The sequence below is a fragment of the Xenopus laevis genome, chromosome 2L (genome assembly GCF_017654675.1).
Source record: "Xenopus laevis strain J_2021 chromosome 2L, Xenopus_laevis_v10.1, whole genome shotgun sequence".
In the NCBI taxonomy this organism is placed as follows: domain Eukaryota; kingdom Metazoa; phylum Chordata; class Amphibia; order Anura; family Pipidae; genus Xenopus; species Xenopus laevis.
The window spans coordinates 181,861,336-181,885,466 of NC_054373.1; the positions used below are offsets into that span (position 1 = coordinate 181,861,336).

The following is a 24,131-nucleotide window of genomic DNA, read 5'->3' on the forward strand; positions in this document are numbered from 1 at the left end:
GGCTGGGATCAACTCGGTTTTTACCCCGCTAGTTAGGTTTGTTGACACTATCATTAGACCCTTTGTCACTTCTCAGCGCTCTTACATTCAGGACACTGGTGATTTTCTGAATAAATTGGCATCTATTGTTCTACCTAAAAAAGATATTTGGTAAGTGACTACGGATGTGGAGAGCCTCTACACTTCCATCCCACATGATGGGTGTATGGAGGTGGTGCATCTTTGTCTGGAGCAGGATGAAACCCTGGATGGGGCCCAAAAAAGATTTACACTAAGTTGTCTTCAACTAGTGTTAAGAAAGAACTATTTTATGTTTTAGGGACTAGTTTTTTCTGCAATTAAAAGGGACGGCCATGGGATCAAACGTGGCTCCCTCCTATGCGAACATATTGATGGGAAAATTTGAAGAGAAGTTCATCTAAGTTAATCAGTTGTTTATGAGACACTGTATAAAATGGCTACGCTACATAGATGATGTGTTTGTAATATGGGAGGGGCCACGTTTGTCCTTAGAACAATTTCATAGGGAAATTATGTGGCTGGTAATAAACCGATTCAAACAGATTTATTTAGCAAAAAGACGGATAAAAATACTCTGCTCCATTTCTCCTCTTTTCATCCACCACAGATCAAGAGATTATTGCCCAAGTCACAATTTACACGTGTAAGACGGATAGAGTAAGAATGGATGAAATGACTGAGAAATTTCTTTCTAGACATTATCCAAGGACAGTGGTACATAGACAAAGAGGGGAAGTGGGGAAGGCGGATAGGGAGAAGCTTCTAAAGAAAAGAGAGAGAGAACATAATTCCAGAATCCCTTTTATTTCGGGGTATAATACATTAAGGGGCAAATTTATCAAGGGTCGAATTTCAAGGGTTAAAAAACCTTCAAATTTGACCCTCGAACTAAAATCACAAAAAAAAAAAAAAAGCAAAATCTTCGATCAAACCCATAGGCTAACATTGGACTTCGGTAGCTTTAATTTGGCGGAGTATGAAGTCAACGTTTTTTTTAAAGAGACAGTTCTTCGAGTATCGAATGGTCGAATGATTTTTACTTCGAACCGTTTGAATCATTCGATTCGATCGAATTTGACCAATTCGATGGTCGAAGTACCCAAGAAATTACTTCGAAAATCGAATATGTTTTGATTCGAACTATTCACTCGAGCTTAGTAAATCTGCCCCTTAAGTGACAATATAAGTAAAATCATTAGAAAACATTGGGATATCCTGAAAACAAATTTGGGAGAAAATCCCGGCTTTCCAAAATCCACCAGTTATGTCTTATAGAAAGGCCCGCACGATGGGCTCCATGTTGGTGAAGGCAGATATGGGTCCAGGAAAGGAGAATAGTCAGACAGTGTTGCGCCCGGTGAAAAAGGGAACGTTTGCTTGTTGTTCATGTAACTGTTCAGGGTCGGACTGGGAGGCATGGGGCCCACCGGGGCTACTGCCCCAGGGCCCCCTCCAGCCGCCACTGCCGCTCCGGAGTGCTGCAGGCGGCTAGTGCGCATGCGCGCGGCGCCGCGTTTGTGCGCATGCGCGCGGCGCCCCGTTTGTGCGCATGCGCAGGCCCTTCTATTCTACCCGCGACCCCAAACAAAGTGGGGTCGCGCCGCCCCACTAAAGTAGCGGATCTGGGCCGGCGGGGCCCACAAGAGCCCGGGGCCCACCGGGGTTTTTCCCGGTGTCCCGCCGGCCCAGTCCGACACTGTAACTGTTGCAATAATATTCAAAGGGGAGAAGTTATTTACCACCCTAGAAGTGGTGCCTGTCTCTGGCCATTACTCATGTACCACCACAATTGTGGTTTATGCTATAAAATGCCCGTGTGGCTTAGTCTATGTGGGACAGACCTCACGTATGGCCAGAGATAGGATCAAGCAACACAAATCAGCTATAAAATGCAAAAGACTGGACCAACCGGTAGCTAAACATTTTGTGTTACTAGGACATACTTTACAAGAATTAAAGTTCCAGATCCTAAATGCTGTCCCCAGGATGAGAGGGGGAGGCAACAGGGTGAAAAAGTTATTCTATAAAGAGGCATGGTGGATTAGAAAATTGGATAGTTGGGCTAAATCTGGAATATGACTTATCTCCTTTTTTTAGATAATTTATATGATTTTTATTTGGTTTTAATGTTTTCCTTTTTTTTACAGCCTATCTGAGGACACACTTTTTCTGAAACTGGACTACCAATTGACATAGGGGCAGATTTACTTATGGTCGAATATCGAGGGTTAATTAACCCTCGATATTCGACTGCCAAATTGAAACTTCGAATATCGAAGTCGAAGGATTTACCGCAATTCGTTCGATCGAACGAAAAATCGGTTCGAAGGATTTTAATTCATCGATCGATCGAACGATTTTTATTCGACCTAAAAAATACTTAGAAAGCCTATGGGGACCTTCCCCATAGGCTAACATTGACTTCGGTAGGTTTTAGGTGGCGAACTAGGGGGTTGGAGTTTTTTTTTTAAGAGACAGTACTTCGACTATCGAATGGTTGAATAGTCAAACGATTTTTAGTTCGATTCAAAGTCAAAGTCGTAGTCGATGGTCGAAGTAGCCAAAAAAAACATTAGAAATTCTAAGTTTTTTTTATTCTATTCCTTCACTCGAGCTAAGTAAATGGGCCCCATAGTGTCAGATAAGTGAAACAGTTGTTATTGATTAAGGGGCACATTTACCTAGGGTCGAATATCGAGGGTTAATTAACCCTCGATATTCGACTGCCGAATTAAAATCCTTCGACTTCGAATATCGACGTCAAAGGATTTTGCGCAATTAGTTCGATCGAACGATTATCCTTCAATCAGAAAAGTGTTAGCAAGCCTATGGGGACCTTCCCCACTTGTTCTTTCATTTCTGTCATACAAGGCTGTGCCAATCTCCTGAATCCAAAAGGAAAAATAAACTAAATATTTAATTAGGCAGCGTGTCTTCTGCTATTTCTACAGATTCCCTATAGTGGAAGGAACAGGGCTGTGGAGTTGGCTTGTAGCAGCAGCAAGAAGTTAGGATTTAGTCTAATGGGTACGACTCTGTGTCACCATCAGAGGAAAGACAACCCTCATCTTATTTATTTTCCAGATATTTCTTTACTAAATGGAAGAATAACAGACAGCAGCTCTCTTTCCTGATACACAAGTTCTTCATTAGCTCTGCATCAAAATGGAAGGAACAAGGCAGGGCCTTATGCATTTTGGGCACTTCCACCCATAGCCATGCCTCCTCCTCCTCCTCCTCCTACTACTAATCAGAGTTCCCTGCCGAATGCCTTTATATGGTCACAGAACAACCCCTCAGTGACTTCTAATATCCTTATCATTTACAGTAGGGGGTACATTATCCCTTATAATACATGAGTGATACTCAGAGTTCCCTGTATAACTCAGCCTGCAGCCTTGTGCCTTTATATGGTCACAGAACAATCCCTCAGTGACTTCTAATATCCTTATCATTTACAGTAGGGGGTACATTATCCTTATAATACATGAGTGATACTCAGAGTTCCCTGTATAACTCAGCCTGCAGCCTTGTGCCTTTATATGGTCACAGAACAAGCCCTCAGTGACTTCTAATATCCTTATCATTTACAGTAGGGGGTACATTATCCCTTATAATACATGAGTGATACTCAGAGTTCCCTGTATAACTCAGCCTGCAGCCTTGTGTCTTTATATGGTCACAGAACAACCCCTCAGTGACTTCTAATATCCTTATCATTTACAGTAGGGGGTACATTATCCCTTATAATACATGAGTGATATTCAGAGTTCCCTGTATAACTCAGCCTGCAGCCTTGTGTCTTTATATGGTCACAGAACAACCCCTCGGCTCGGTGACTTCTAATATCCTTATCATTTACAGTAGGGGGTACATTACATTTAGGCTAATGCCACAAAATTGCCAGTTACAGAGGAGCCTGGGAAATGATGGTGACAGTCAGGATGTTGTGTTGAAATAAAAGACTCACACAGGGAAGTGATTTGTAACAAAATAAAAACTCAGTGTGGGGGGTTAAAGAGAAGTAGATCTATAGTTACACATGACAGTTTGGCTTCTCAGGTGTAAGACATGGGGGGTCTGTTCTAGAGGTTTAGGTACAAAGCTGCACATACACAGGCTGATTGAGTTGCCTCTATGCAGTTGGTCAGTTGAGTACAAGTCAGGGAGGGGCTGGTGTAATTAATGACACTGGGAGTCAGGTAACAAGTTAAAACCAAAGTGTAAGGGAACAGGAGAGCCAATTGTAACCCCATGAACTACTATTCCCAGAATCCTCCATGAGCCCTGGAGTTGCTACAGATCACTCCGCTCCAGTCTCCAGCATGGGATATGGGGGTAGTGAGTGCCATTTGGAGGCGCTGCAATGCAATTGGCTGTTACACTCACTGATAAACAAAACTCTCAGTAGTCGCGCAAACAAGTTCCGCTCCACGCATGCGCAGTAGTCCTCTAGCGGTTCCCAGTAGAGGAGTGTGCGCATGCGTGTCTCGCTCTGTCGGTCTCACATCACAACTCAACAGCGCGCGTCCCCTTTGTGCCGGAGTGGAGCGAGCCGTGCGCATGCGCAGTGTAGCAGGCACAAGAACTATTGGAAAGGCTGCAGAGAGCACTGAGCGGTACCATGGGGGAGACCGGAGGGGACGTTAACTCCAACCTGCTCATCCCCAGCTCCACCGGCGACCCCGAGCTCGACCTCGCTGTGTGCCAATGGCTGCGCTGGGATAAGGTCAGACTTACAACTGTAACTGTGTGTCTGTATCATTCATACTCCTCCTGGCACCTGTGTGTGTGTTACTCTTATACCCATATAATAATAATAATAGTAATAATAACAGTATCATTGGCTGCACAGGAATAAGAGAGGACATATAGCTACTCCTGTATATGTCTGTGTGTGTAGCAGCCTCCTGGCACCTGTGTGTAACACTTATACCTATAATAATAATAATAATGACAGTATCTGCACTGGGATAAGGTCAGACATATATATATATATATATATATATATATATATATATATATATATATATATATATATTATATATATATATATATAGTGAATAAAGTACCCCCTCTTGTAAAATATAAGGATATTATAAGTTACTGAGGAGTTTCATGACCATATAAAAGTACGAGGCCGAAGGCCGAGTGTTTTTATACAGGTCATGGAACTCCGAGGTAACTTCTAATATCCTCATATTTTACAACTGGGGGTACTTTATTTATTATAATACACAAATTTTAGTGAGTCATGCGACAGAAATGACATCACTACTCACCGTTTATAACTGATGACATCACTACTCACCGTTTATAAGGATATAATTTACAGGATATTCATGGCTTTTGTGTATATTATATATATATATATATATATATATATATATATATATATATATATATATATATATATATATATATATTATATATAGCCTGCATCACATGTCCCATGGGGCTGCACGGTATTGGGTGAGTGTTAATTGGTTTTAACTTATTTATGGATACAATGTTTTTAAGTGTGTTAGTGGTCTTGATAAAGGTCTTAGGAACAGACCGAAACGTTGACCTCCTTTTAACATGTATTGAATAAAATTAATTTTTTTAAAAAGCTACAAAGGATCCCAGTGTGCACCTTACCTTTTTGGATTTCGTATGCAGCCGTAATTGGTAGCACTTGGGTCAATTGCTCCAGTGGTGTGCTGAACTGTTTGGATTGTATGTGTGTATATATATATATATATATATATATATATATATATATATATAAAATACACAAAAGCCATGAATATCTTGTAAATTATATCCTTATAAACGGTGAGTTCTGATGTCATCAGTTATAAACGGTGAGTTGTGATGTCATTTCTGTCACATGACTCACTGAAACTTGTGTATTGTAATAAATTAAGTACCCCCAGTTGCAAAATATGAGGATATTAGAAGTTACCGTGACCATGAAACGCCCTGGTAACTTATAATATTCTTATAGTTTACAATAGGGGGTACTTTATTCACTATATAGTTACACTTGTATATCTGTGTGTGTGTAGCAGCCACATGGCTCCTGTGTGTGTCACACTTATACCCTTAATAATAATAATAATAATAATAATAAACAGTATCATTGGCTGCACAGGGATAAGGAGGGTGAGGGTAACATATAATGTGTCTCCAGCTAATCAGACCAGTATATGATCCATATTCCCAGCACTTCAGCAATAGTACCTCGGGGTTGTACTTACTCCTCCCAATAGTTAATTTCACCTGCGTCCCCTTGTAACTCTCAGCTACTACTCAGTGTAACGTCTGCTCTCTATAGGAACTCTGTGTCCATTCATCTTTCTCTTTCAAAACACGTGTTTTTACTCTATACGTGCCATTGTTTGCATCACGCTTTACTTGCACAGGTGCATGTCTGACACACGCGTGTCAATATTCTGTTACAGTGTGAGAACATGAGACGCCTCAAATTCCTATAGCTCCAACTCCTGCACTGATCTGGTGTATGTGATATAGGGCTGTTTCACCCTGAACTTAACTCTTTGTATATTATACACCTGACAATTCTATTATTTTTTTGTTATTATTGTTTTTGAATTATTTGCCTTCATCTTTTGTCTCTTTCCAATTTTCATATGGGGGGGGGGGTCACTGACCCCATCTAAAAATCTCTGTAAGGCTACAACTGAATTGTTATTGCTACTTTTTATGACTCATCTTTCTATTCAGGCCTCTCCTATTCATATTCCAGTCTCTTATTCAAATCAGTGCATGGTTGCTAGGGAGATTTAGATTCTAGCAACCAGACTGCTGAAATTGCAAACGGGAGAGCTGCTGAATAAAATGCTAGAACCACAAATAATAAAAAATGAAAACCAATTGCAAATTGTCTCAGAATATCCCTCTCTACATCATACTAACAGTTAATTTAAAGGTGAACAACCTCTTTAAAGCCCAGTAGGTACTTAATATACTTTGGGATGTTCAAGTTTTACTGAATGTATCCTTAAATTCCTGAAATTGAGCTGTCGTATTAAAGCCCCTCAGTGTGTCCTACAATCGTTCTATGAGATTAGAGTTGCATGCTCCTGGCTGTTGTAAGGCTTCAGTAGGGTGCCACAAGGGTGGGGGGTGATGGGTGCTTTAATCCACAAATGCTCAGTATGTCGTCACCCTAATCTCCGGATATAACTCCAGGCTTTTAGAGATCTAGTGCAAGGGATACAGAGGGATTTGCAGTTTATATGGTGGGTTAGTGATACAGTAAATAGGCAAAAAGAAAAGGGAGAATGGACATCCCAGGCCTAGGGTGCTCTTAAAGGATAAGTAAACCTTTCAAATAAGTGAATGGAAAATTGATGAGGGGGTTATTCTAAGCACTTTTGTAATGTGCATCCGTGATTTATTCTTTTTTTCATTTCCAAGATATTAAAGGATACATGTACTGTTAATATGAATGAATTTTGTTACAACAGCGCCACCTGCTGGTCAGTTTCCCAACAGTCTGACCACCAAGTAGTCAAGGAAGTTGTCAGGAGAAAAAATGAGGCTGATGTTCTTCTGTTTAGGAAAGATGTGAGAAAGATTTCTAATTTTATTCTTAAACAGAAGAACATCAGAGCAGCCTCTTTCTTTCTCCTGACAACTTGCTTGACTACTTGCTGGTCAGACTGGTGGGAAAATGACCAGCAGGTGGCGCTGTTGTAACTAAATTCATTCCTATTAACAGCACATGTATCCCTTAATATCTTGGAATAAAAAGAAAATAAATAATGAATGTGCATTGCCAAAGTTCTTAGAATAGAACTCTCATCAATCTTACATTCACTTATTTTAAAGGTTTACTTATCCTTTAAAGTGCCATTGGTATGGGGTATTTTAAAGGGGTGGTTCACATTAACTTTTAGTATGTTATATAATGGCCAATGCTAAGCAACTGTTCAATTATTTGCCTTCTTCTTCTGACTCTTTCCAGCTTTCAAACAAGGGTCACTGACCTCTTCTAAAAAACAAATGCTCTGTAAGGCTACAAATGTATTGTTATTGCTACTTTTCATGACTCATCTTTCTATTCAGGCCTCTCCTATTCATATTCCATTCATATTCAAATCAGTGCATGGTTGCTAGGCGAATTTGGACCCCAGCAACCAGATGGCTGAAATTATGATCTGGAGAGCTGCTGAATAAAAAGCTAAATAAATCAAAAACCACAAATAATAAAAAATGAAAACCAATTGCAAATTGTCTCAGAATATCCCTCTCTACATCATACTAACAGTTAATTTAAAGGTGAACAACCCATTTAACCACTTAGATTAAAATCCAGTTTGAGACATTTGAAGTTTTTATATGTGGTGTAGGGAGTGTTAAATAGTCACAATTATTCCTTCTAACCCCCCCCTTAAAATAGTTTAAAAAAATGGGGCAGCTCTTCTCCCATTCCAAGTCTTTCCGACTGACTGAGGGTTCCATCCTCATTGTGGCTTCATTGGTGGATTTCAGGCTATGAATTGTTTATGGGCCGATGGGAATAAAATGCTTTTGTTCCACCAGGAGGATCGTTGGTATCAAGTGAGCTATTAAATATACACAGGGGTCACAGTTCTGACCAAGGAAAGAAAGATAAATACATTATTTCCATCTGTCTCATTTATGAATGTGCTGAGTTCTACCCCCTCTCCCCTTCCAGCAGCTCCTACTGCTTATTTCTAATTATATAATACACAAAGCCATGGATATCTTGTAAATTATATCCTTATAAACGGTGAGTTCTGATGTCATTTCTGTCACATGACTCCCTAAAACTTGTGTATAATAAATAAAGTACCCCCAGTTGCAAAATATCGGAGTTCCATGACCTGTATAATAACAGTCGGCCTTCGGCCTCGTACTTTTATATGGTCATGAAACTCCTCGGTAACTTATAATATCCTTATATTTTACAAGAGGGGGTACTTTATTCACTATATATTTAACCAGTCAACTCCTTCTGTTCTTATCTCTTATCTTATCGGCTGGGATCTCTGTTTGACATTCTCTGTAGGTTCAACTTAACAAACTTCTTCCTCTTTACATTATTATTTCTGTGTAACTGAAGTAAATCCACCCCCAGGCAGCACCATCTCATGCCATTAGGGACCCCACGGTGGTCAATTTACAGTTTCCTTGTAGGTACAGAAAGATGTCCGACCCATCAATTAACTTTTATTATCTTGATGAGAGAGTTAATTTGCACAACTGTGCAGTTGGTCTTCACTCTTTGTGTTTGTGACTTTTATTTTTAAACTCAGCCTTTCTACTTCCTCTCTTTGTAATAACCCTGCCGACTATAAAGTAGATTATCTGTTAATTTACTCTCTGTTCTTGTTATTAATGTGCTAATTTCATTTGTCTCTTCTATCCCATTGTTATTCATCAGCCACATTTACTGCTGCCTCCGACTATACCCCAATATTTCTATATATCTGTAACCTTGTTATGAGCTAAGGGGGCCCAGTCTGAAGGTCAGTTAGGGGGAGATTTGGGGTGAGTGCTTATTTTACCCTGGGTGCCCCTGGAACTATAGCAGGGTGACTGTTACCCCAATGTTTCTATATATCTGTAACCTTGTTATGAGCTAAGGGGGCCCAGTCTGAAGGTCAGTTAGGGGGAAATTTGGGGTGAGTGTTTATTTGTGCCCTGGGTACCCCTGGAACTATAGCAGCGTGACTGTTACCCCAATGTTTCTATATATCTGTAACCTTGTTATGAGCTAAGGGGGTCCAGTCTGAAGGTCAGTTAGGGGGAGATTTGTGGTGAGTGTTTATTTGTGCCCTGGGTACCCCTGGAACTATAGCAGGGTGACTGTTACCCAATGTTTCTACTGTATATATAACTTTGACAATATAAGGGCATCTCTGCAACATATTAAGTGGGAAATGCTTTTCACAGGGTTAAACACAAAACAAAAATGGGAAGTCTTTAAAATGCTGCTTAATCAATATACTTGTCGGTATATTCCACTTGTAAGCAAGGAACGTCGTTGCAAAGCAAAACCTGTTTGGTTCAATAGAAGCGTTGGTGTTGAGGTGGGTAAGAAAAGACGTGCTTTTAAGGCTTTCAACTTAGCTGGGACATGGTGGTGCCTCTATTCAAAAAAGGATCCCGTTCTCAGCCTCAAAACTATAGGCCAGTTAGTCTGACGTCAGTGGTAGGAAAGCTTTTCGAAGGGTTAATAAAGGATAAGATACTGGACTTCATAGCAAATCATAATACTATGAGTTTGTGCCAGCATGGTTTTATGCGTAATAGATCTTGCCAGACTAACTTAATTTCTTTTTATGAGAAGGTAAGTAGAGACCTCGATTCTGGGATGGCAGTGGATGTGATTTACTTAGACTTTGCTAAAGCATTTGATACAGTACCACACAAAAGGTTACTCGTTAAATGAAGGAATGTTGGCCTGGAACATAGTATTTGTACCTGGATAGAGAACTGGCTAAAAGATAGACTACAAAGAGTGGTGGGAAATGGAATATTTTCTAATTGGACCAGTGTTGTTAGTGGAGTACCGCAGGGCTCTGTACTAGGTCCCTTGCTTTTCAACTTGTTTATTAATGACCTGGAGGTGGCCATTGAAAGTACTGTTTCTATTTGTGCAGATGAGACTAAATTGTGCAGAACTATAGGTTCCATGCAGGATGCTGCCACTTTGCAGAGTGATTTGTCTAAACTGGGAAACTGGGCAGCAAACTGGAAAATGAGGTTCAATGTTGATAAATGCAGGTTACGCACTTTGGCAAAAATAATATAAATGCAAGTTATACACTAAATGGCAGTGTGTTGGGAGTTTCCTTAAATGAGAAGGATCTAGGGGTTTTTGTAGATAACAAGTTGTCTAATTCTGGGCAGTGTCATTCTGTGGCTACTAAAGCAAATAAAGTTCTTGTATAAAAAAGGGCATTAACTGAAGGGATGAAAACATAATTATGTCTCTTTATAGGTCCCTGGTGAGGCCTCATCTGGAGTATGGGGGCAGTTTTGGACTCCAGTCCTTAAGAGGGATATAAATGAGCTGGAGAGAGTGCAGAGACTAAGTGCAACTAAATTGGTTAGAGGGAGGGAAGAGTTAAATTATGAGGGGAGACTGTCAAGGTTGGGGTTGTTTTCTCTGGAAAAAAGGCGCTTGTGAGGGGACATGATTACACTTTACAAGTACATTATAGACAAATAGCAGGGGACCCATAAAGTAGATCACCGTACCAGAGGCCTCCCCTTCAGACTAGAGGAAAAGAAGTTTCATTTAAAGGAACAGAGTAGGGGGTTCATCACAGTCAGGACAGTGAGGTTGTGGAATGCACTGCCGGGTGATGTTGTGATGCTGATTCAGTTAATGACTATAAGAGGGACTTGGATGATTTCTTGGACAGACATAATATCAAAGGCTATTGTGATACTAAACTCTATAGTTAGTATAGGTATGGGTATATAGAATTTATGTGACAGTAGGGAGGGGTGTGTGTATGGGGCTGGGTTTTCATTTGGATGGGTTGAACTTGATGGACTTTGCCTTTTTTCAACCCAATTTAACTATGTAACTATGTAACTATTTGTAACCTTGTTATAAGCTAAGGGGGCCCAGCCTGAAGGTGAGTTAGGGGGAGATTTGGTTGATATTAGTAGTGCTGTTCCTATATGGCCAGTGATATATTTAGCATTGATTGGTTCTGTCTGTAATGATCAGTTCTGTACAACACGATGTTGTTATGAAGCTTCGATTGCTTGTGCCTATAACCTACTGTATATTTAGCAAGTAGCCGTGCAGCTGTACTGAATGTATTTGGCACAGCAGAGAGCACACTGGGAGTTGGCTGACCTCTAGTTTGGAAATATCACATGGATTCACTTTCACATGCCAGACGCTCTATTTCACTTTCTGATCAAATAACTGTGACAGTTACCATAGTTCATTTAGGTCAGGAGAGTCGATCTAGTGTTTGATTTTAGGGCTATTTGGCCTTTAATGTGTCTGCTCAGGATATAGGGCAGTCGTGCAGTAGCCAGGGTTTATTAACATTTATGTTTCTGCTTTTGTGAAGGGAAACTTATTGCTCATTGGCCGTTCCACAGCAACTCCCAGTATCCTTTCACTCTCAAAGGAAGTTAAAGGGGTTGTTAGTGAGTTAACGTTTACTATGCTGTAGAGTCACCAATTCTATGCAACTTTTCAATTGGTCAGCATTATTATTGTTTTTTTTATAGTTTTTTTTAATTATTTACTTCTGACTCTTTCAGGCTTTCAAATGGGGGGTCACTGACCCCCATCTAAAAAAACAAATGCTCTGTAAGGCTACAAATTTTTTTTTTTTTTGCTGCTGAATAAAAAGCTAAATAAATCAAAAATCACAAATGATAAAAAATGAAAACCAATTGCAAATTATCTTGGGATGTCACTCTCTACATCATACTAACAGTTAATTTAGGGCAGAGACACGCTGTCATAATCTGGAGATTAGTCCCCCAGCGACAAATCGCTTCTTTTTTGGGCGACTAATCTTCCTGAACTGCCTTCCCGTAGGCTAGAATGTAAATCGCCGGTGAGATGGCACTCGGATCAATTCGGCTTTCCGAAGTCGCCTGAAGTTTCCTTGTGAGGTGACTTCGGAAAATGAAGGGTACCATAATTTAAATCGCTGGCAGGAAGGCATTTCGGGGAGATTAGTCGCCCAGCGACAAATCACTTCTTTTTGGGGCGACTAATCTCCCCGAAATGCCTTCCTGCCAGCGATTTACATTATCGAACTCGGAACGCTTCATTTCTCCTGAAATAGTAGCCTGTGTCTCTTAAAAGTGAACAACCCCCTTTAAGCAACAGCTAAAGAGCCACGTGAAGAGCAGAATCCAGTGCCCTGGGTGGAATCGAAATCTAGGACCTGAATGATGTTCTGATATATTACAGTAATAAGAACTATGTTTCCCTTCCCAGAATCCAAAGACGAAAGCCCAGATAGAGACGTTGCTACAGAATGGGAAGAACAAGGAGCTCCGGGAGCGTTTGTGCTGCCGCATGTCCTTTGGCACCGCTGGTCTGCGCTCTCCTATGGGTGCTGGGTTCAGCTGCATCAATGATCTGACCATTATACAGACCACCCAGGTGAGTGGCACAGGTATAGCCTGGATAACGGAGCAGGTTGGGTATGAGCTTAGGAACAGTAACACCAAAAAATTAAAGTGTTCCAAGGTAATTAAAATATAATGTACTACATTTGTAAAAGTTGTGTGTTTGTTTTAGAAACACTACTATAGTTTATATAAACAAGCTGCTGTGTAGCCATGGGGCAGCCATTCAAGCACAGGATACACAGTAGATAACAGATAAGTACTACTATAGTTTATATAAACAAGCTGCTGTGTAGCCATGGGGGCAGCCATTCAAGCACAGGATACACAGTAGATAACAGATAAGTGCTACTATAGTTTATATAAACAAGCTGCTGTGTAGCCATGGGGGCAGCCATTCAAGCACAGGATACACAGTAGATAACAGATAAGTACTACTATAGTTTATATAAACAAGCTGCTGTGTAGCCATGGGGGCAGCCATTCAAGCACAGGATACACAGTAGATAACAGATAAGTACTACTATAGTTTATATAAACAAGCTGCTGTGTAGTCATGGGGGCAGCTATTCAAGCACAGGATACACAGTAGATAACAGATAAGTACTACTATAGTTTATATGATAAGTACTACTATAGTTAATATAAAGGAGCCCCCATGGCTACATAGCAGCTTGTTTATATAAACTATAGTAGTCTTTATAATGCAAACACATACCAATGCAGGGCAACAGTACATTATGGTTTAATTATTTTGGTGTTACTGTTCCTCTAAAGGGTGGTTCACCTTTAAGTTAATTTTTAGTATGTTATAAAATGACTTATTATTTGCCTTCCCCTGAACCTTTCCAGATTTCAAATGGGGGTCACTGACCACATCTAAAAAACAAATACTCTGTAATGCTACAAACGTATTGTTATTACTACTTTTTGTTACTCATCTTTCTATTCAGGCCTCTCCTATTCATATTCCAGTCTCTTATTGAAATCATTGCATGGTTGCTAGGCTTATTTGGACCATAGCAACCAGATGGCTGAAATTGCAAACTGGAGAGCTGCTGAATAAAAAGCTAAACTAACACCACAAATAGTAAAAAATGAAAAACAATTGCAAATTGTCTCAAAATATCACTCTCTACATCATACTGACCGTTAACTCAAAGGTCAACACCCCCTTTAATGGTTCCTGCCTCTGTAAGTTTTAAAGGGATACTGTCATGGGAAAAAAATGTTATTTTCAAAATGAATCAGTTAATAGTGCTGCTCCAGCAGAATTCTGCACTGAAATCCATTTTTCAAAAGAGCAAACCGATTTTTTTATATTCAATTTTTAAATGTGACATGGGGCTAGACATATTTTCAGTTTCTCATCTGTACCCAGTCATGTGACTTGTGCTCTGATAAACTTCAGTCACTCTTTACTGCTGTACTGCAAGTTGGAGTGATATCACCCCCCTCCCTTTCCTCCCCAGCAGCCTAACAACAGAACAATGGGAAGGTAACCAGATAACAGCTCCCTAACACAAGATAACAGCTGCCTGGTAGATCTAAAAACAACACTCAATAGTATGAGACCGATTCAGTTAACAGCCTGCCAGAAAGTGCAGGCATACGTCACATGACTGGGGGCAGCTGGGAAACTGACAATATGTCTACTCTAGCCCCATGTCAGATTTCAAATTTAAATATAAAAATTCTGTTTGCTCTTTTGAGAATTGGATTTCAGTGCAGAATTCTGCTGGAGCAGCACTATTAACTGATGCGTTATGAAAAATACATGTTTTCCCATGACAGTATCCCTTAAAGTTTTGCAGTGCCTTTATGTTCCTGTGCAGGGCAATGCAAGTGTTAACTGGGATTAGTGTTCCCTGTGGGACTGTACCCATGGCAACAGATGCCTGAGCACAGAAAAACAATGCATTTGGGGATGATGGCTGCTCCCATGGGCACAGCCTGAGATCGACTAACCCTTACCTTGTGTATATTCCCTAATAGCATGTTCTGCCCAAACACTGCTGGTGGCAGGACTTTTCATTTAGCAAATGACAGGCTGCTCATCCCAGAATGGCAAATTTAAGGTCTCTGTTTGTTTCCAGCCGGTCCATTTATAGGACCCAACTGTATGTTTTGACCTCTGTCCAAGGTGCTGATGTGCAGTAACAAGCTACACTGGCACTAATAGCACCCGCACTCCTCTTTCTGCACCCACACCCATAGCAATTGATTTGCTTGCTTTGCTCTTCACATTCACCTTCCCTATCTGCAGCTTTGTGCTCTCATGATATATTAAAAAGCACTTTGTTTACCCTTTAATTATCATCCGTGCATGAGGGCGGAACATTTAAGTGCTGGTGTCATTTCAGACGCTCTGAGCTTCTTTTCCGTGTAATTAGTCTGAGCAAAGGTCAAATAGGGCAAATACAGTCGGTTATGAGTGCCTAATGCTAAATGCTAATGCTATAATGATAATGTTTATTATTGAGATCTGAAATTCTTTTATTAATTGGACATTAGTCTCTTATTTTCCTCTGCCTTTCGGGATGGGGGGATTTCACTGTAAAACATCTGATTTCTATTATTTGGACATATTTCTGTCTTCATTCTGGGTAATATTATTTTAAAAGGGGCAGTTTGTTTATTAGCTGGTATTTATAAAGATCTAATATATTTGGCAGTTTTGTACAATAGGGTAGTGGTTTTGCATCCAGTTGTAGGGTAGGGGTTGTGTGTCCAGATCAGTTGTAGGGTAGGGGTTGTGTGTCCAGATCAGTTGTAGGGTAGGGGTTGTGCGTCCAGATCAGTTGTAGGGTAGGGGTTGTGCGTCCAGATCAGTTGTAGGGTAGGGGTTGTGCGTCCAGATCAGTTGTAGGGTAGGGGTTGTGCGTCCAGATCAGTTGTGGGGTAGGGGTTGTGCGTCCAGATCAGTTGTAGGGTAGGGGTTGTGCGTCCAGATCAGTTGTGGGGTAGGGGTTGTGCGTCCAGATCAGTTGTAGGGTAGGGGTTGTGCGTCCAGATCAGTTGTGGGGTAGGGGTTGTGCGTCCAGATTAGTTGTAGGGTATATTGCTCGCAAAGGGATTCCTTTAATCACTTAATCTCTTTATTTAATGTCTCTCCAGAGCTGCTTGGCAGGTCACTGCCCCAGAAACCAAACAGCATTTTTATTTTTAATCAACATTCCTATAATTGGTACAGAGACTAAGACATTGTTTTAAGTCAAATAAGTCAACCATAAAAATGGTAAAAACAAATTCTTAAAGAAACAAAATTAGTCCAGATGTGCGTCTTGTGCCTTTATATGGTCACAGAACAACCCCTCAGTGACTTCTAATATCCTTATCATTTACAGTAGGGGGTACATTATCTTATAATACATGAGTGATACTCAGAGTTCCCTGTATAACTCAGCCTGCAGCCTTGTGCCTTTATATGGTCACAGAACAACCCCTCAGTGACTTCTAATATCCTTATCATTTACAGTAGGGGGTACATTATCCCTTATAATACATGAGTGATACTCAGAGTTCCCTGTATAACTCAGCCTGCAGCCTTGTGCCTTTATATGGTCACAGAACAACCCCTCAGTGACTTCTAATATCCTTATCATTTACAGTAGGGGTTACATTATCCCTTATAATACATGAGTGATACTCAGAGTTCCCTGTATAACTCAGCCTGCAGCCTTGTGCCTTTATATGGTCACAGAACAACCCCTCAGTGACTTCTAATATCCTTATCATTTACAGTAGGGGGTACATTATCCCTTATAATACATGAGTGATACTCAGAGTTCCCTGTATAACTCAGCCTGTAGCCTTGTGCCTTTATATGGTCACAGAACAACCCCTCAGTGACTTCTAATATCCTTATCATTTACAGTAGTGGGTACATTTATAGTTGTCATATAATTTCTGGAGAGACATTTATACATTTATAGTTGTTACACTTGCATAAAAAAGTTTCTATATGTAAATATATCTGTGTATAAACTCCTTACGGACCCCTAAGGGGGAGCAGACAGGGTGCAGTGTATATGGGCAGTGTTAACATGCGTTGGAATGAGGAATGCGTTGCTGGTGCATCATGAGTCAATAGGGTCCCATGCAGGGAGAGACTGCTCACCACGTGCTGACTTTATTTTGGACGTGTGGCAGGAGCATGGACCAATAACACTGCAGATTGTGTAAGAGGAACGAGACATTAATGCTGATAATTTGGCAGAGCTGCAGGACAATGAGCAAAACATTGAGTTGAGTTTGTTCATCACAAATTCCTTCCTCTCTGAATAATGAGCGAATTCCTGGGAATTTAGTTATATTTAGCCTTAGGCCTGTTCTATGTTTTACTGCCTGAATACATGTTCTCTGTGCTGCGGTATCGTGTAGTTACTTGTTCCTTTTTTTCTTTTAGAATGATAGAATTTTCCCAGGATCCCTAGCAAGTCATAGTAACATAGTAAATCAGGTTGAAAAAAGACACACGTCCATCCAGTCCAACCTTAAGTCTATATATAACCTGCCTAACTGCCAGTTGATCCAGAGGAAGGAAAAAACCCATCTGAAGCCTCTCCAATTTGCCTCAGAGGGGGAAAAATCCCTTCCTGACTCCAAAATGCAATGGGACCAGTCCCTGGATCAACTTGTACTATGAGCTATCTCCCATATCCCTGTATTCCCTCACCTGCTAAACACCATCCAACCCCTTCTTATACCTATCTAATGTATCAGCCTGTACCACTGATTCACTTCCCAGCTCTCCCTGTAACACCCCTTTCCCTCCTCTAATCTCATTGGCTCCCTCCTGTCTGCTGGGAGTAGCTACTGGTGAATAAAGCATCCGACCCTTCCTTATACCTATCTAATGTATCAGCCTGTACCACTGATTCAGGGAGACAATTCCACATCTTCACAGCTCTCACTGTAACAAACCCCTTCCCAATATTTAGCTGGAACCTCTTTTCTTCTAATCGGAATGGGTGACCTTGTGTCAGCTGGAAAGACCTACTGGTAAATAAAGCATTAGAGAGATTATTATATAATCCCCTTATATATTTATACATAGTTATCATATCTCCCCTTAAGCGCCTCTTCTCCAGCGTGAACATCAACAACTTGGCCAGTCTTTCCTCATAGCTAAGATTTTCCCTTTACCAACTTAGTTGCCCTTCTCTGTACCCTCTCTAATACAATAATGTCTAGTTACAAGAGGTTGAAGAGCTACATAGGACCGAAATTACGTGTCACCCAGAGCAGAACCCCTTCTTTACTCCAAAAACTGACAGTTTTCTCTTAACAGCTTTTTGTGGAAAGATAACTGTTTTTGCATTATTATTATTATTATTATTATTATTATTATTATTATTATTATTATTATTATTATTATTATTATTATTTGTGGCCCCTGATGAAAGCTGTGTGTTTGTGCAGGGATTGTACCACTACCTGGAGAGGAGTTTCCCTGATCTGAAGAAGAAGGGTCTTGTGATTGGATATGACACACGAGGTCAAGTGACAAGCAACAGCAGCAGTATCAGGTACAGGCACCTCTTTGGATACGGCACCTCTGCCATCACAATGAAATTATTGCACCTTATAAGCACCGCCCCTGGTTACATTATATTAGGGCAGCCAAAGCCTCGGGAGATGATAACAGTTTCAGGGTGAGGGTACTGAGGAGGCAGCGTTGGGGGGAACAACCTGATCAACAGCCATGGATCTCTGTTGCACCCCGATTCCAAACAAGGGAAAGTTGTGCTCACCATTGAGACATTTTGAGCTGTATGTCTTAAACATACTGATAATGGGTTGAGTGCAGAGGATCTTGCATTTGTCTATATGTATTTTGTGGTCACAACCTCATTGCACCCCCACCTAATGGTTTAAAAATTAGTGGTGAGCACAACTTTCCCTTGTTTGTTATAGTTATACAGGAGCAGTGACCAGCTCCATGTTGTAGCTCCCACCCTTCCCAGCTATAGTCAGGTGATCCTAGTGGTGGCCAATAAAGGGGCAGCCAAGTTTGGGAGTTTTACTTTGAAAGCAGCAAGTAAGTTGCAGGTAAATCTGTGTAAAATGTATAATGAAGCGATAGATTCAGGATGAAATTTGAGCATAGGACTGGCCAGATATGCGATGACTTTGACGTAGTTGTTCAGCTTAAATATATTGCAATATATGGACAAACAATCCCTGTTTTGTTTAAAGGGGAAGGCATTAGTAGCTTAAAGGGATACTGTCATGGGAAAAAAAAAATTTTTTCAAAATGAATCAGTTAATAGTGCTGCTCCAGCAGAATTCTGCACTGAAATCCATTTCTCAAAAGAGCAAACAGATTTTTTTATATTTAATTTTGAAATCTGACATAGGGCTAGACATATTGTCAATTTCCCAGCTGCCCCAAGTCATGTGACTTGTGCTCTGATAAACTTCAATCACTCTTTACTGCTGTACTGCAAGTTGGAGAGATATCACCCCCCTCCCTTTTCCCCCCCAGCAGCCAAACAAAAGAACAATGGGAAGGTAACCAGATAGCAGCTCCCTAACACAAGATAACAGCTGCCTGGTAGATCTAAGAACAACACTCAATAGTAAAAACCCATGTCCCACTGAGACACATTGTTACATTGAGAAGGAAAAACAGCAGCCTGTCAGAAAGCATTTCTCTCCTAAAGTGCAGGCACAAGTCACATGACCAGGGGCAGCTGGGAAATTGACAAAATGTCTAGCCCCATGTAAGATTTCAAAATTGAATATAAAAAATCTGTTTGTTCTTTTGAGAAATGGATTTAAGTGCAGAATTCTGCTGGAGTAGCACTATTAACTGATGTGTTTTGAAAAAAACATGTTTTCTGATGACAGGATCCCTTTAAGGCACAAAATATCTTAAAAAAAATATCTTTATATAAATATATTGCTAATGGGTTGAGTGTAGAGGACTCTTGTATTTGCACCTTGATTCCAGTCACTGTGTTTCAATATGGCGCATCATGCAGTCAGTATAGTGCATTATGGGTGCTGTAGTCTTTCTGCATATACTCAATGCTCAGGGACCGCAAATCCCTCGCAATGGAACGTTCTGGCTTGGACTCTAGGAGGCAACAATTTGGCAAGGGGATTATTCTAAATCATAGTATTAGTATGGGCCAAAGTCACATGAATATGTATAATGCATGTCCATCTATTAAATGGTTTCCCAAAATAAATGGTTATAAGCCCAATTTATAGACAAACTGATCCCAACTAAGATATAATTAATCCTTATTGGAGGCAGAACCAGCCTATTGGGTTTATTTAATATTTACATGATTTTCTAGTAGACTTAAGGTATGACGATCTAAATTACAGAAAGATCTGTTATCTGGAAAACCCCAGGTCCTGAGCATTCTGTATAACAGGTCCCATGCCTATATCACGTCAGGGGTTTGCTTCTCTTGCTGTCGGCATTATAAATCTCATCCCTCAATCCCTGTCCCTGAGCAATTTCCCCAGTATAGTGTGTGAGTGAGAGAGGTAGTCATTGATTCCTTCTCCCATAGTCTCTAATAGCAGCACCCTTTATATAATATTATGTGTACGCTGAGCCCCGGAATCCATCATCATTGTAATTTATGCATCTGGCACCGATAGGTTACACGGTGCTTACCAATAGCATTCAAAAGAAACATGGGGGCAAATTCACTAACCTACGAAAATTAACCAGCGATGGCTTCGCCAGGTGTAGATTCGCAAGGACAACACTAATTCACTAAAATCCAAACTTGCGTCCAGGTCATTGAACGCTGGCGAAGTTGCGCTAGCGTTACTGCACCAAGCGAATCGAAGTTGCGCTATCTTTACCTAATTTGCATACGGCGGGAAGTTAAAGTTGAATGGACGTATCTGTTGCAGCAAATACATTACATTACACAAGTCCAGGGAACCTTAATAAAATAAAATAAAGTTATTATATTGCCCTACACATGAGCCCAGTGTATAGTTTAGGTGCCATATGTTAGTAAATGTAGGGGGGAAGCTGGTTACCCCAAAACATTTTTACAATCTTTTGCAGCCTATCACCCTGAAAAGGGAAAAGACGCCAGCGTTTTTTGGGACTTAGAAAAATGTTCAACTATTTTTTGAGGAAGTCCTATCTACTCTATTTCACTTCGCCTGGTCTGAGGTGGCGAAGGCAAGTCTGGCGCAAGAGGTAACGTCCAGTTAAATCCGCATCTTAGTGAATTTGCGTAGTTACGTCCCTTCACCAGACTGAAAATTCGCCAGGCGTTAGGGAGCGAAGTACCAATAGAGTCTATCTCCTTCGCTAGCGAAGTTACGCCGGCACCTGTTAGTAAATCGGCGAAGTTCCGAAATGACGTCACGCTGGCGAATTTTCTCCTGCATTAGTCACTTCGCCCTTTTAGTAAATTTGCCCCAAAGGGTCTTAAAAAGAGGGCCCTGAGCTTATAATCTGATATTTTATTATATTTCCATTCATGGAAATGAAGGAGAAATAATCAGTTCTATCAATGTTGAAGTGAAATACAGAAGAAGAAATATTACAGGGCTCCTAGTTGTCACAAGCACAGGTTTGGGTTGGGCAGGTTCCAGTAGGAGCTTGGGGCTCGGACAGATGAATCCTGTGGTACCAGCAGTCTGACATATTGGACATATTCTCTGTTATTGTAGGTTTGCCAAGCTCACAGCCGCTGTTCTCCTGAGCAAAGGGGTCCCGGTGTACCTTTTCTCCAGATACGTCCCCACTCCTTTCGTGGTACGTCTGCGCTCTCTCTTGCACTGGGGGGGGGGCATTATATCGATCACACAAAACTGTCAGGCCGAGTCCGTATTTGGTGTTTACATTTTACCTGCAACTTCATCCTTGGCAGCAACACGGTAGATTGTAATCAATGAATCCAATAAGTAATGAGTCTGATTGAGCTGAGTGATGAGGGACCACGTGGGTGGGAGGTTAAATCAATTTGGAGAAATTGAACCCTTTTGCCTTGAGTGATCTCCCTCCGTAGAAAGCTCAGATTATCTGTATTTTCTTTTCTTGGGCTGCTCTCTTTCCCATGCTCAGGCAGGAACCTCCCCCATTCCTCAATACTGAGGTTCAGAGCTCTGATTTTCTGCTTTCCTTTATATGGTCAAGCACTCTTTGGGCTGAATTGAAAATTAGAATTTTCAAATATTTTTATGGTTAAAACTGTCAAATTTGATTAGGGATTTATTTAAATTTGATTCAAGTTTTTTTAAAAATTAGAATCCCATTTTTTGAGATTTATCATACTCCAGCCCTTACAAAGGACCAGTAACATAAAAAAAATTATTTTTAACAAAAAAATAACACCAATACAGTTTTCACTTTTAATTCGCAAAGCTTTTATTAAGAAATTACTTACCGATTCTTTGCTTGCGCTCCTCTTCAGAAACGGTGAGAGGGCGACAATCGATTTCTCCTCCCTGCCTTCTATAGGAGATAGCCAGGGAGGAGAAATCAAGTGCCCCAGGATGGATCGTCGCCCTGTCGCCGTTTCTGAAGAGGAGCGCAAGCAAAGAAATGGGATTCTAATTTTTTTAAAAACTTGAATCAATTAAAATTTTTTGTAATGTTACTGGTCCTTTAAGAACTCAAATTCAACGAGATCCACCTAAAACCTGCCGAATTGTTGTTTAAGTCAATGGGAGAGGCCCAGGGATCAATTTGGAGATGTTTGCAACCTTCGGAGAAAAAACTTGTATCGAGTTTGATCGAATTCGGTTCGAATTTTTGGGTCGTTTCAGTTCGTCCGAGTTGGAAAAAAATTTGATTTTAATAATAAAATTCAATTGGTCTAATTTCGAATTCATGGGAGTTTTAAAAAACTCACATGAATTTGAAATAGACCTTTGATAAATGTGCCTTCCCGTCTTGACTTGACAGATGGATTCAGTGTATAAAGCAGTGGAAATTCCTTTTCTTGGCCTACTGAGATAAGGAAAAAGCCCATCATCTATTGTAATCAAGACCAAGCGCCACCAGTTGCCAGATCAAGGGAAGACAACAGCCCTAGATATAAAGGGGGCAGATTGGATTCATTTGGGATTCATTTTGCAAAGTTCCTTTAGGAATGGGTGCTGGAGTGTAACCCCGTTGGCTGGTGTTGGGTTGAATGATTGAGATGACTCTTGTTGCCCATTGTAGCCCTACGCTGTACACAAACTGAGAGCAGTAGCCGGAGTCATGGTCACAGCGTCGCACAATCGCAAGGAGGACAATGGGTATAAGGTGAGTAGCCCGAGGCCAGTAGCTGCTTATGTCTCTGCTGAATCATGTCAGGAACCAAACACAAACGTAGCTTTTATTTAAACACCCCCCTGATAGGTGTATTGGGCAAACGGGGCGCAGATCACGTCGCCCCATGACAAGGAAATCCTGAAGTGCATCGAGCAACATACAGAGCCGTGGGACCAATCCTGGCAGGAGAATCTGCCCGACAGTAGCCCCCTGGCCAGAGACCCCCTGCAGGAGATAACCAGGAGTTACATGGAGGATCTGGAGTCACTCTGTTTCCATAGGTAACTGTCACGCAGAGCTGTCAAATTAATATCACTATTTGTGAGACAAGCCTATCTTCCTTTCTATATAACGTTTGGGGGTTATTTATGAGACTCCAAATACAAAAAATCTGAAAAATTCTTTTTTTTTTTTTACTAAAAATTTTTTGTGAAAAAAAAAACATGAATTTTTCAGGGATATATTATTCCCAGAGGATGGAAAAAGTCAGAATCCAAAAATCCGGCATCTCAGAACTGCAGAGGTTGTATATAAATGAATGGGAGAATTAGAGTCCTGCAGCAGGTCGGGTACCCGCAAAAAAGCTGGTAACCTGCAGTTGCGGGTTGAGGTTTCGCGTGCGGGTATAGACGCAGATTGGCGGGTCGCGTTGACGGTCTTCTCAATAGCAGTGTTACTCCTTTTTTCTGATCACACCTACTTCTAATGATGTCACTTCCGGTTACAATAACAGCACTTCCTATTTCTTGATGATATGCGG

The 24,131-nt window shown here is 40.8% G+C and overlaps 1 protein-coding gene across 2 annotated transcripts in view; it reads left to right on the plus strand.

Moving 5' to 3' along the window:
- The first annotated feature begins 4,483 nt into the window (after positions 1-4,483).
- Positions 4,484-24,131, plus strand: part of LOC108705411 (glucose 1,6-bisphosphate synthase-like) — a 33,020-nt gene continuing 13,372 nt past the window's right edge. For both annotated transcript variants that reach the window (XR_005965542.1, XM_041582780.1), the window contains exons 1-6: positions 4,484-4,750; positions 12,986-13,153; positions 18,544-18,650; positions 21,781-21,865; positions 23,279-23,362; positions 23,459-23,652. Coding sequence is in view for 1 of the 2 variants with exons in the window: in XM_041582780.1 (XP_041438714.1) it covers positions 4,646-4,750; positions 12,986-13,153; positions 18,544-18,650; positions 21,781-21,865; positions 23,279-23,362; positions 23,459-23,652 (743 nt within the window). In the remaining variant the exon portion in view is untranslated. The remainder of the gene's footprint in view (positions 4,751-12,985; positions 13,154-18,543; positions 18,651-21,780; positions 21,866-23,278; positions 23,363-23,458; positions 23,653-24,131) is intronic.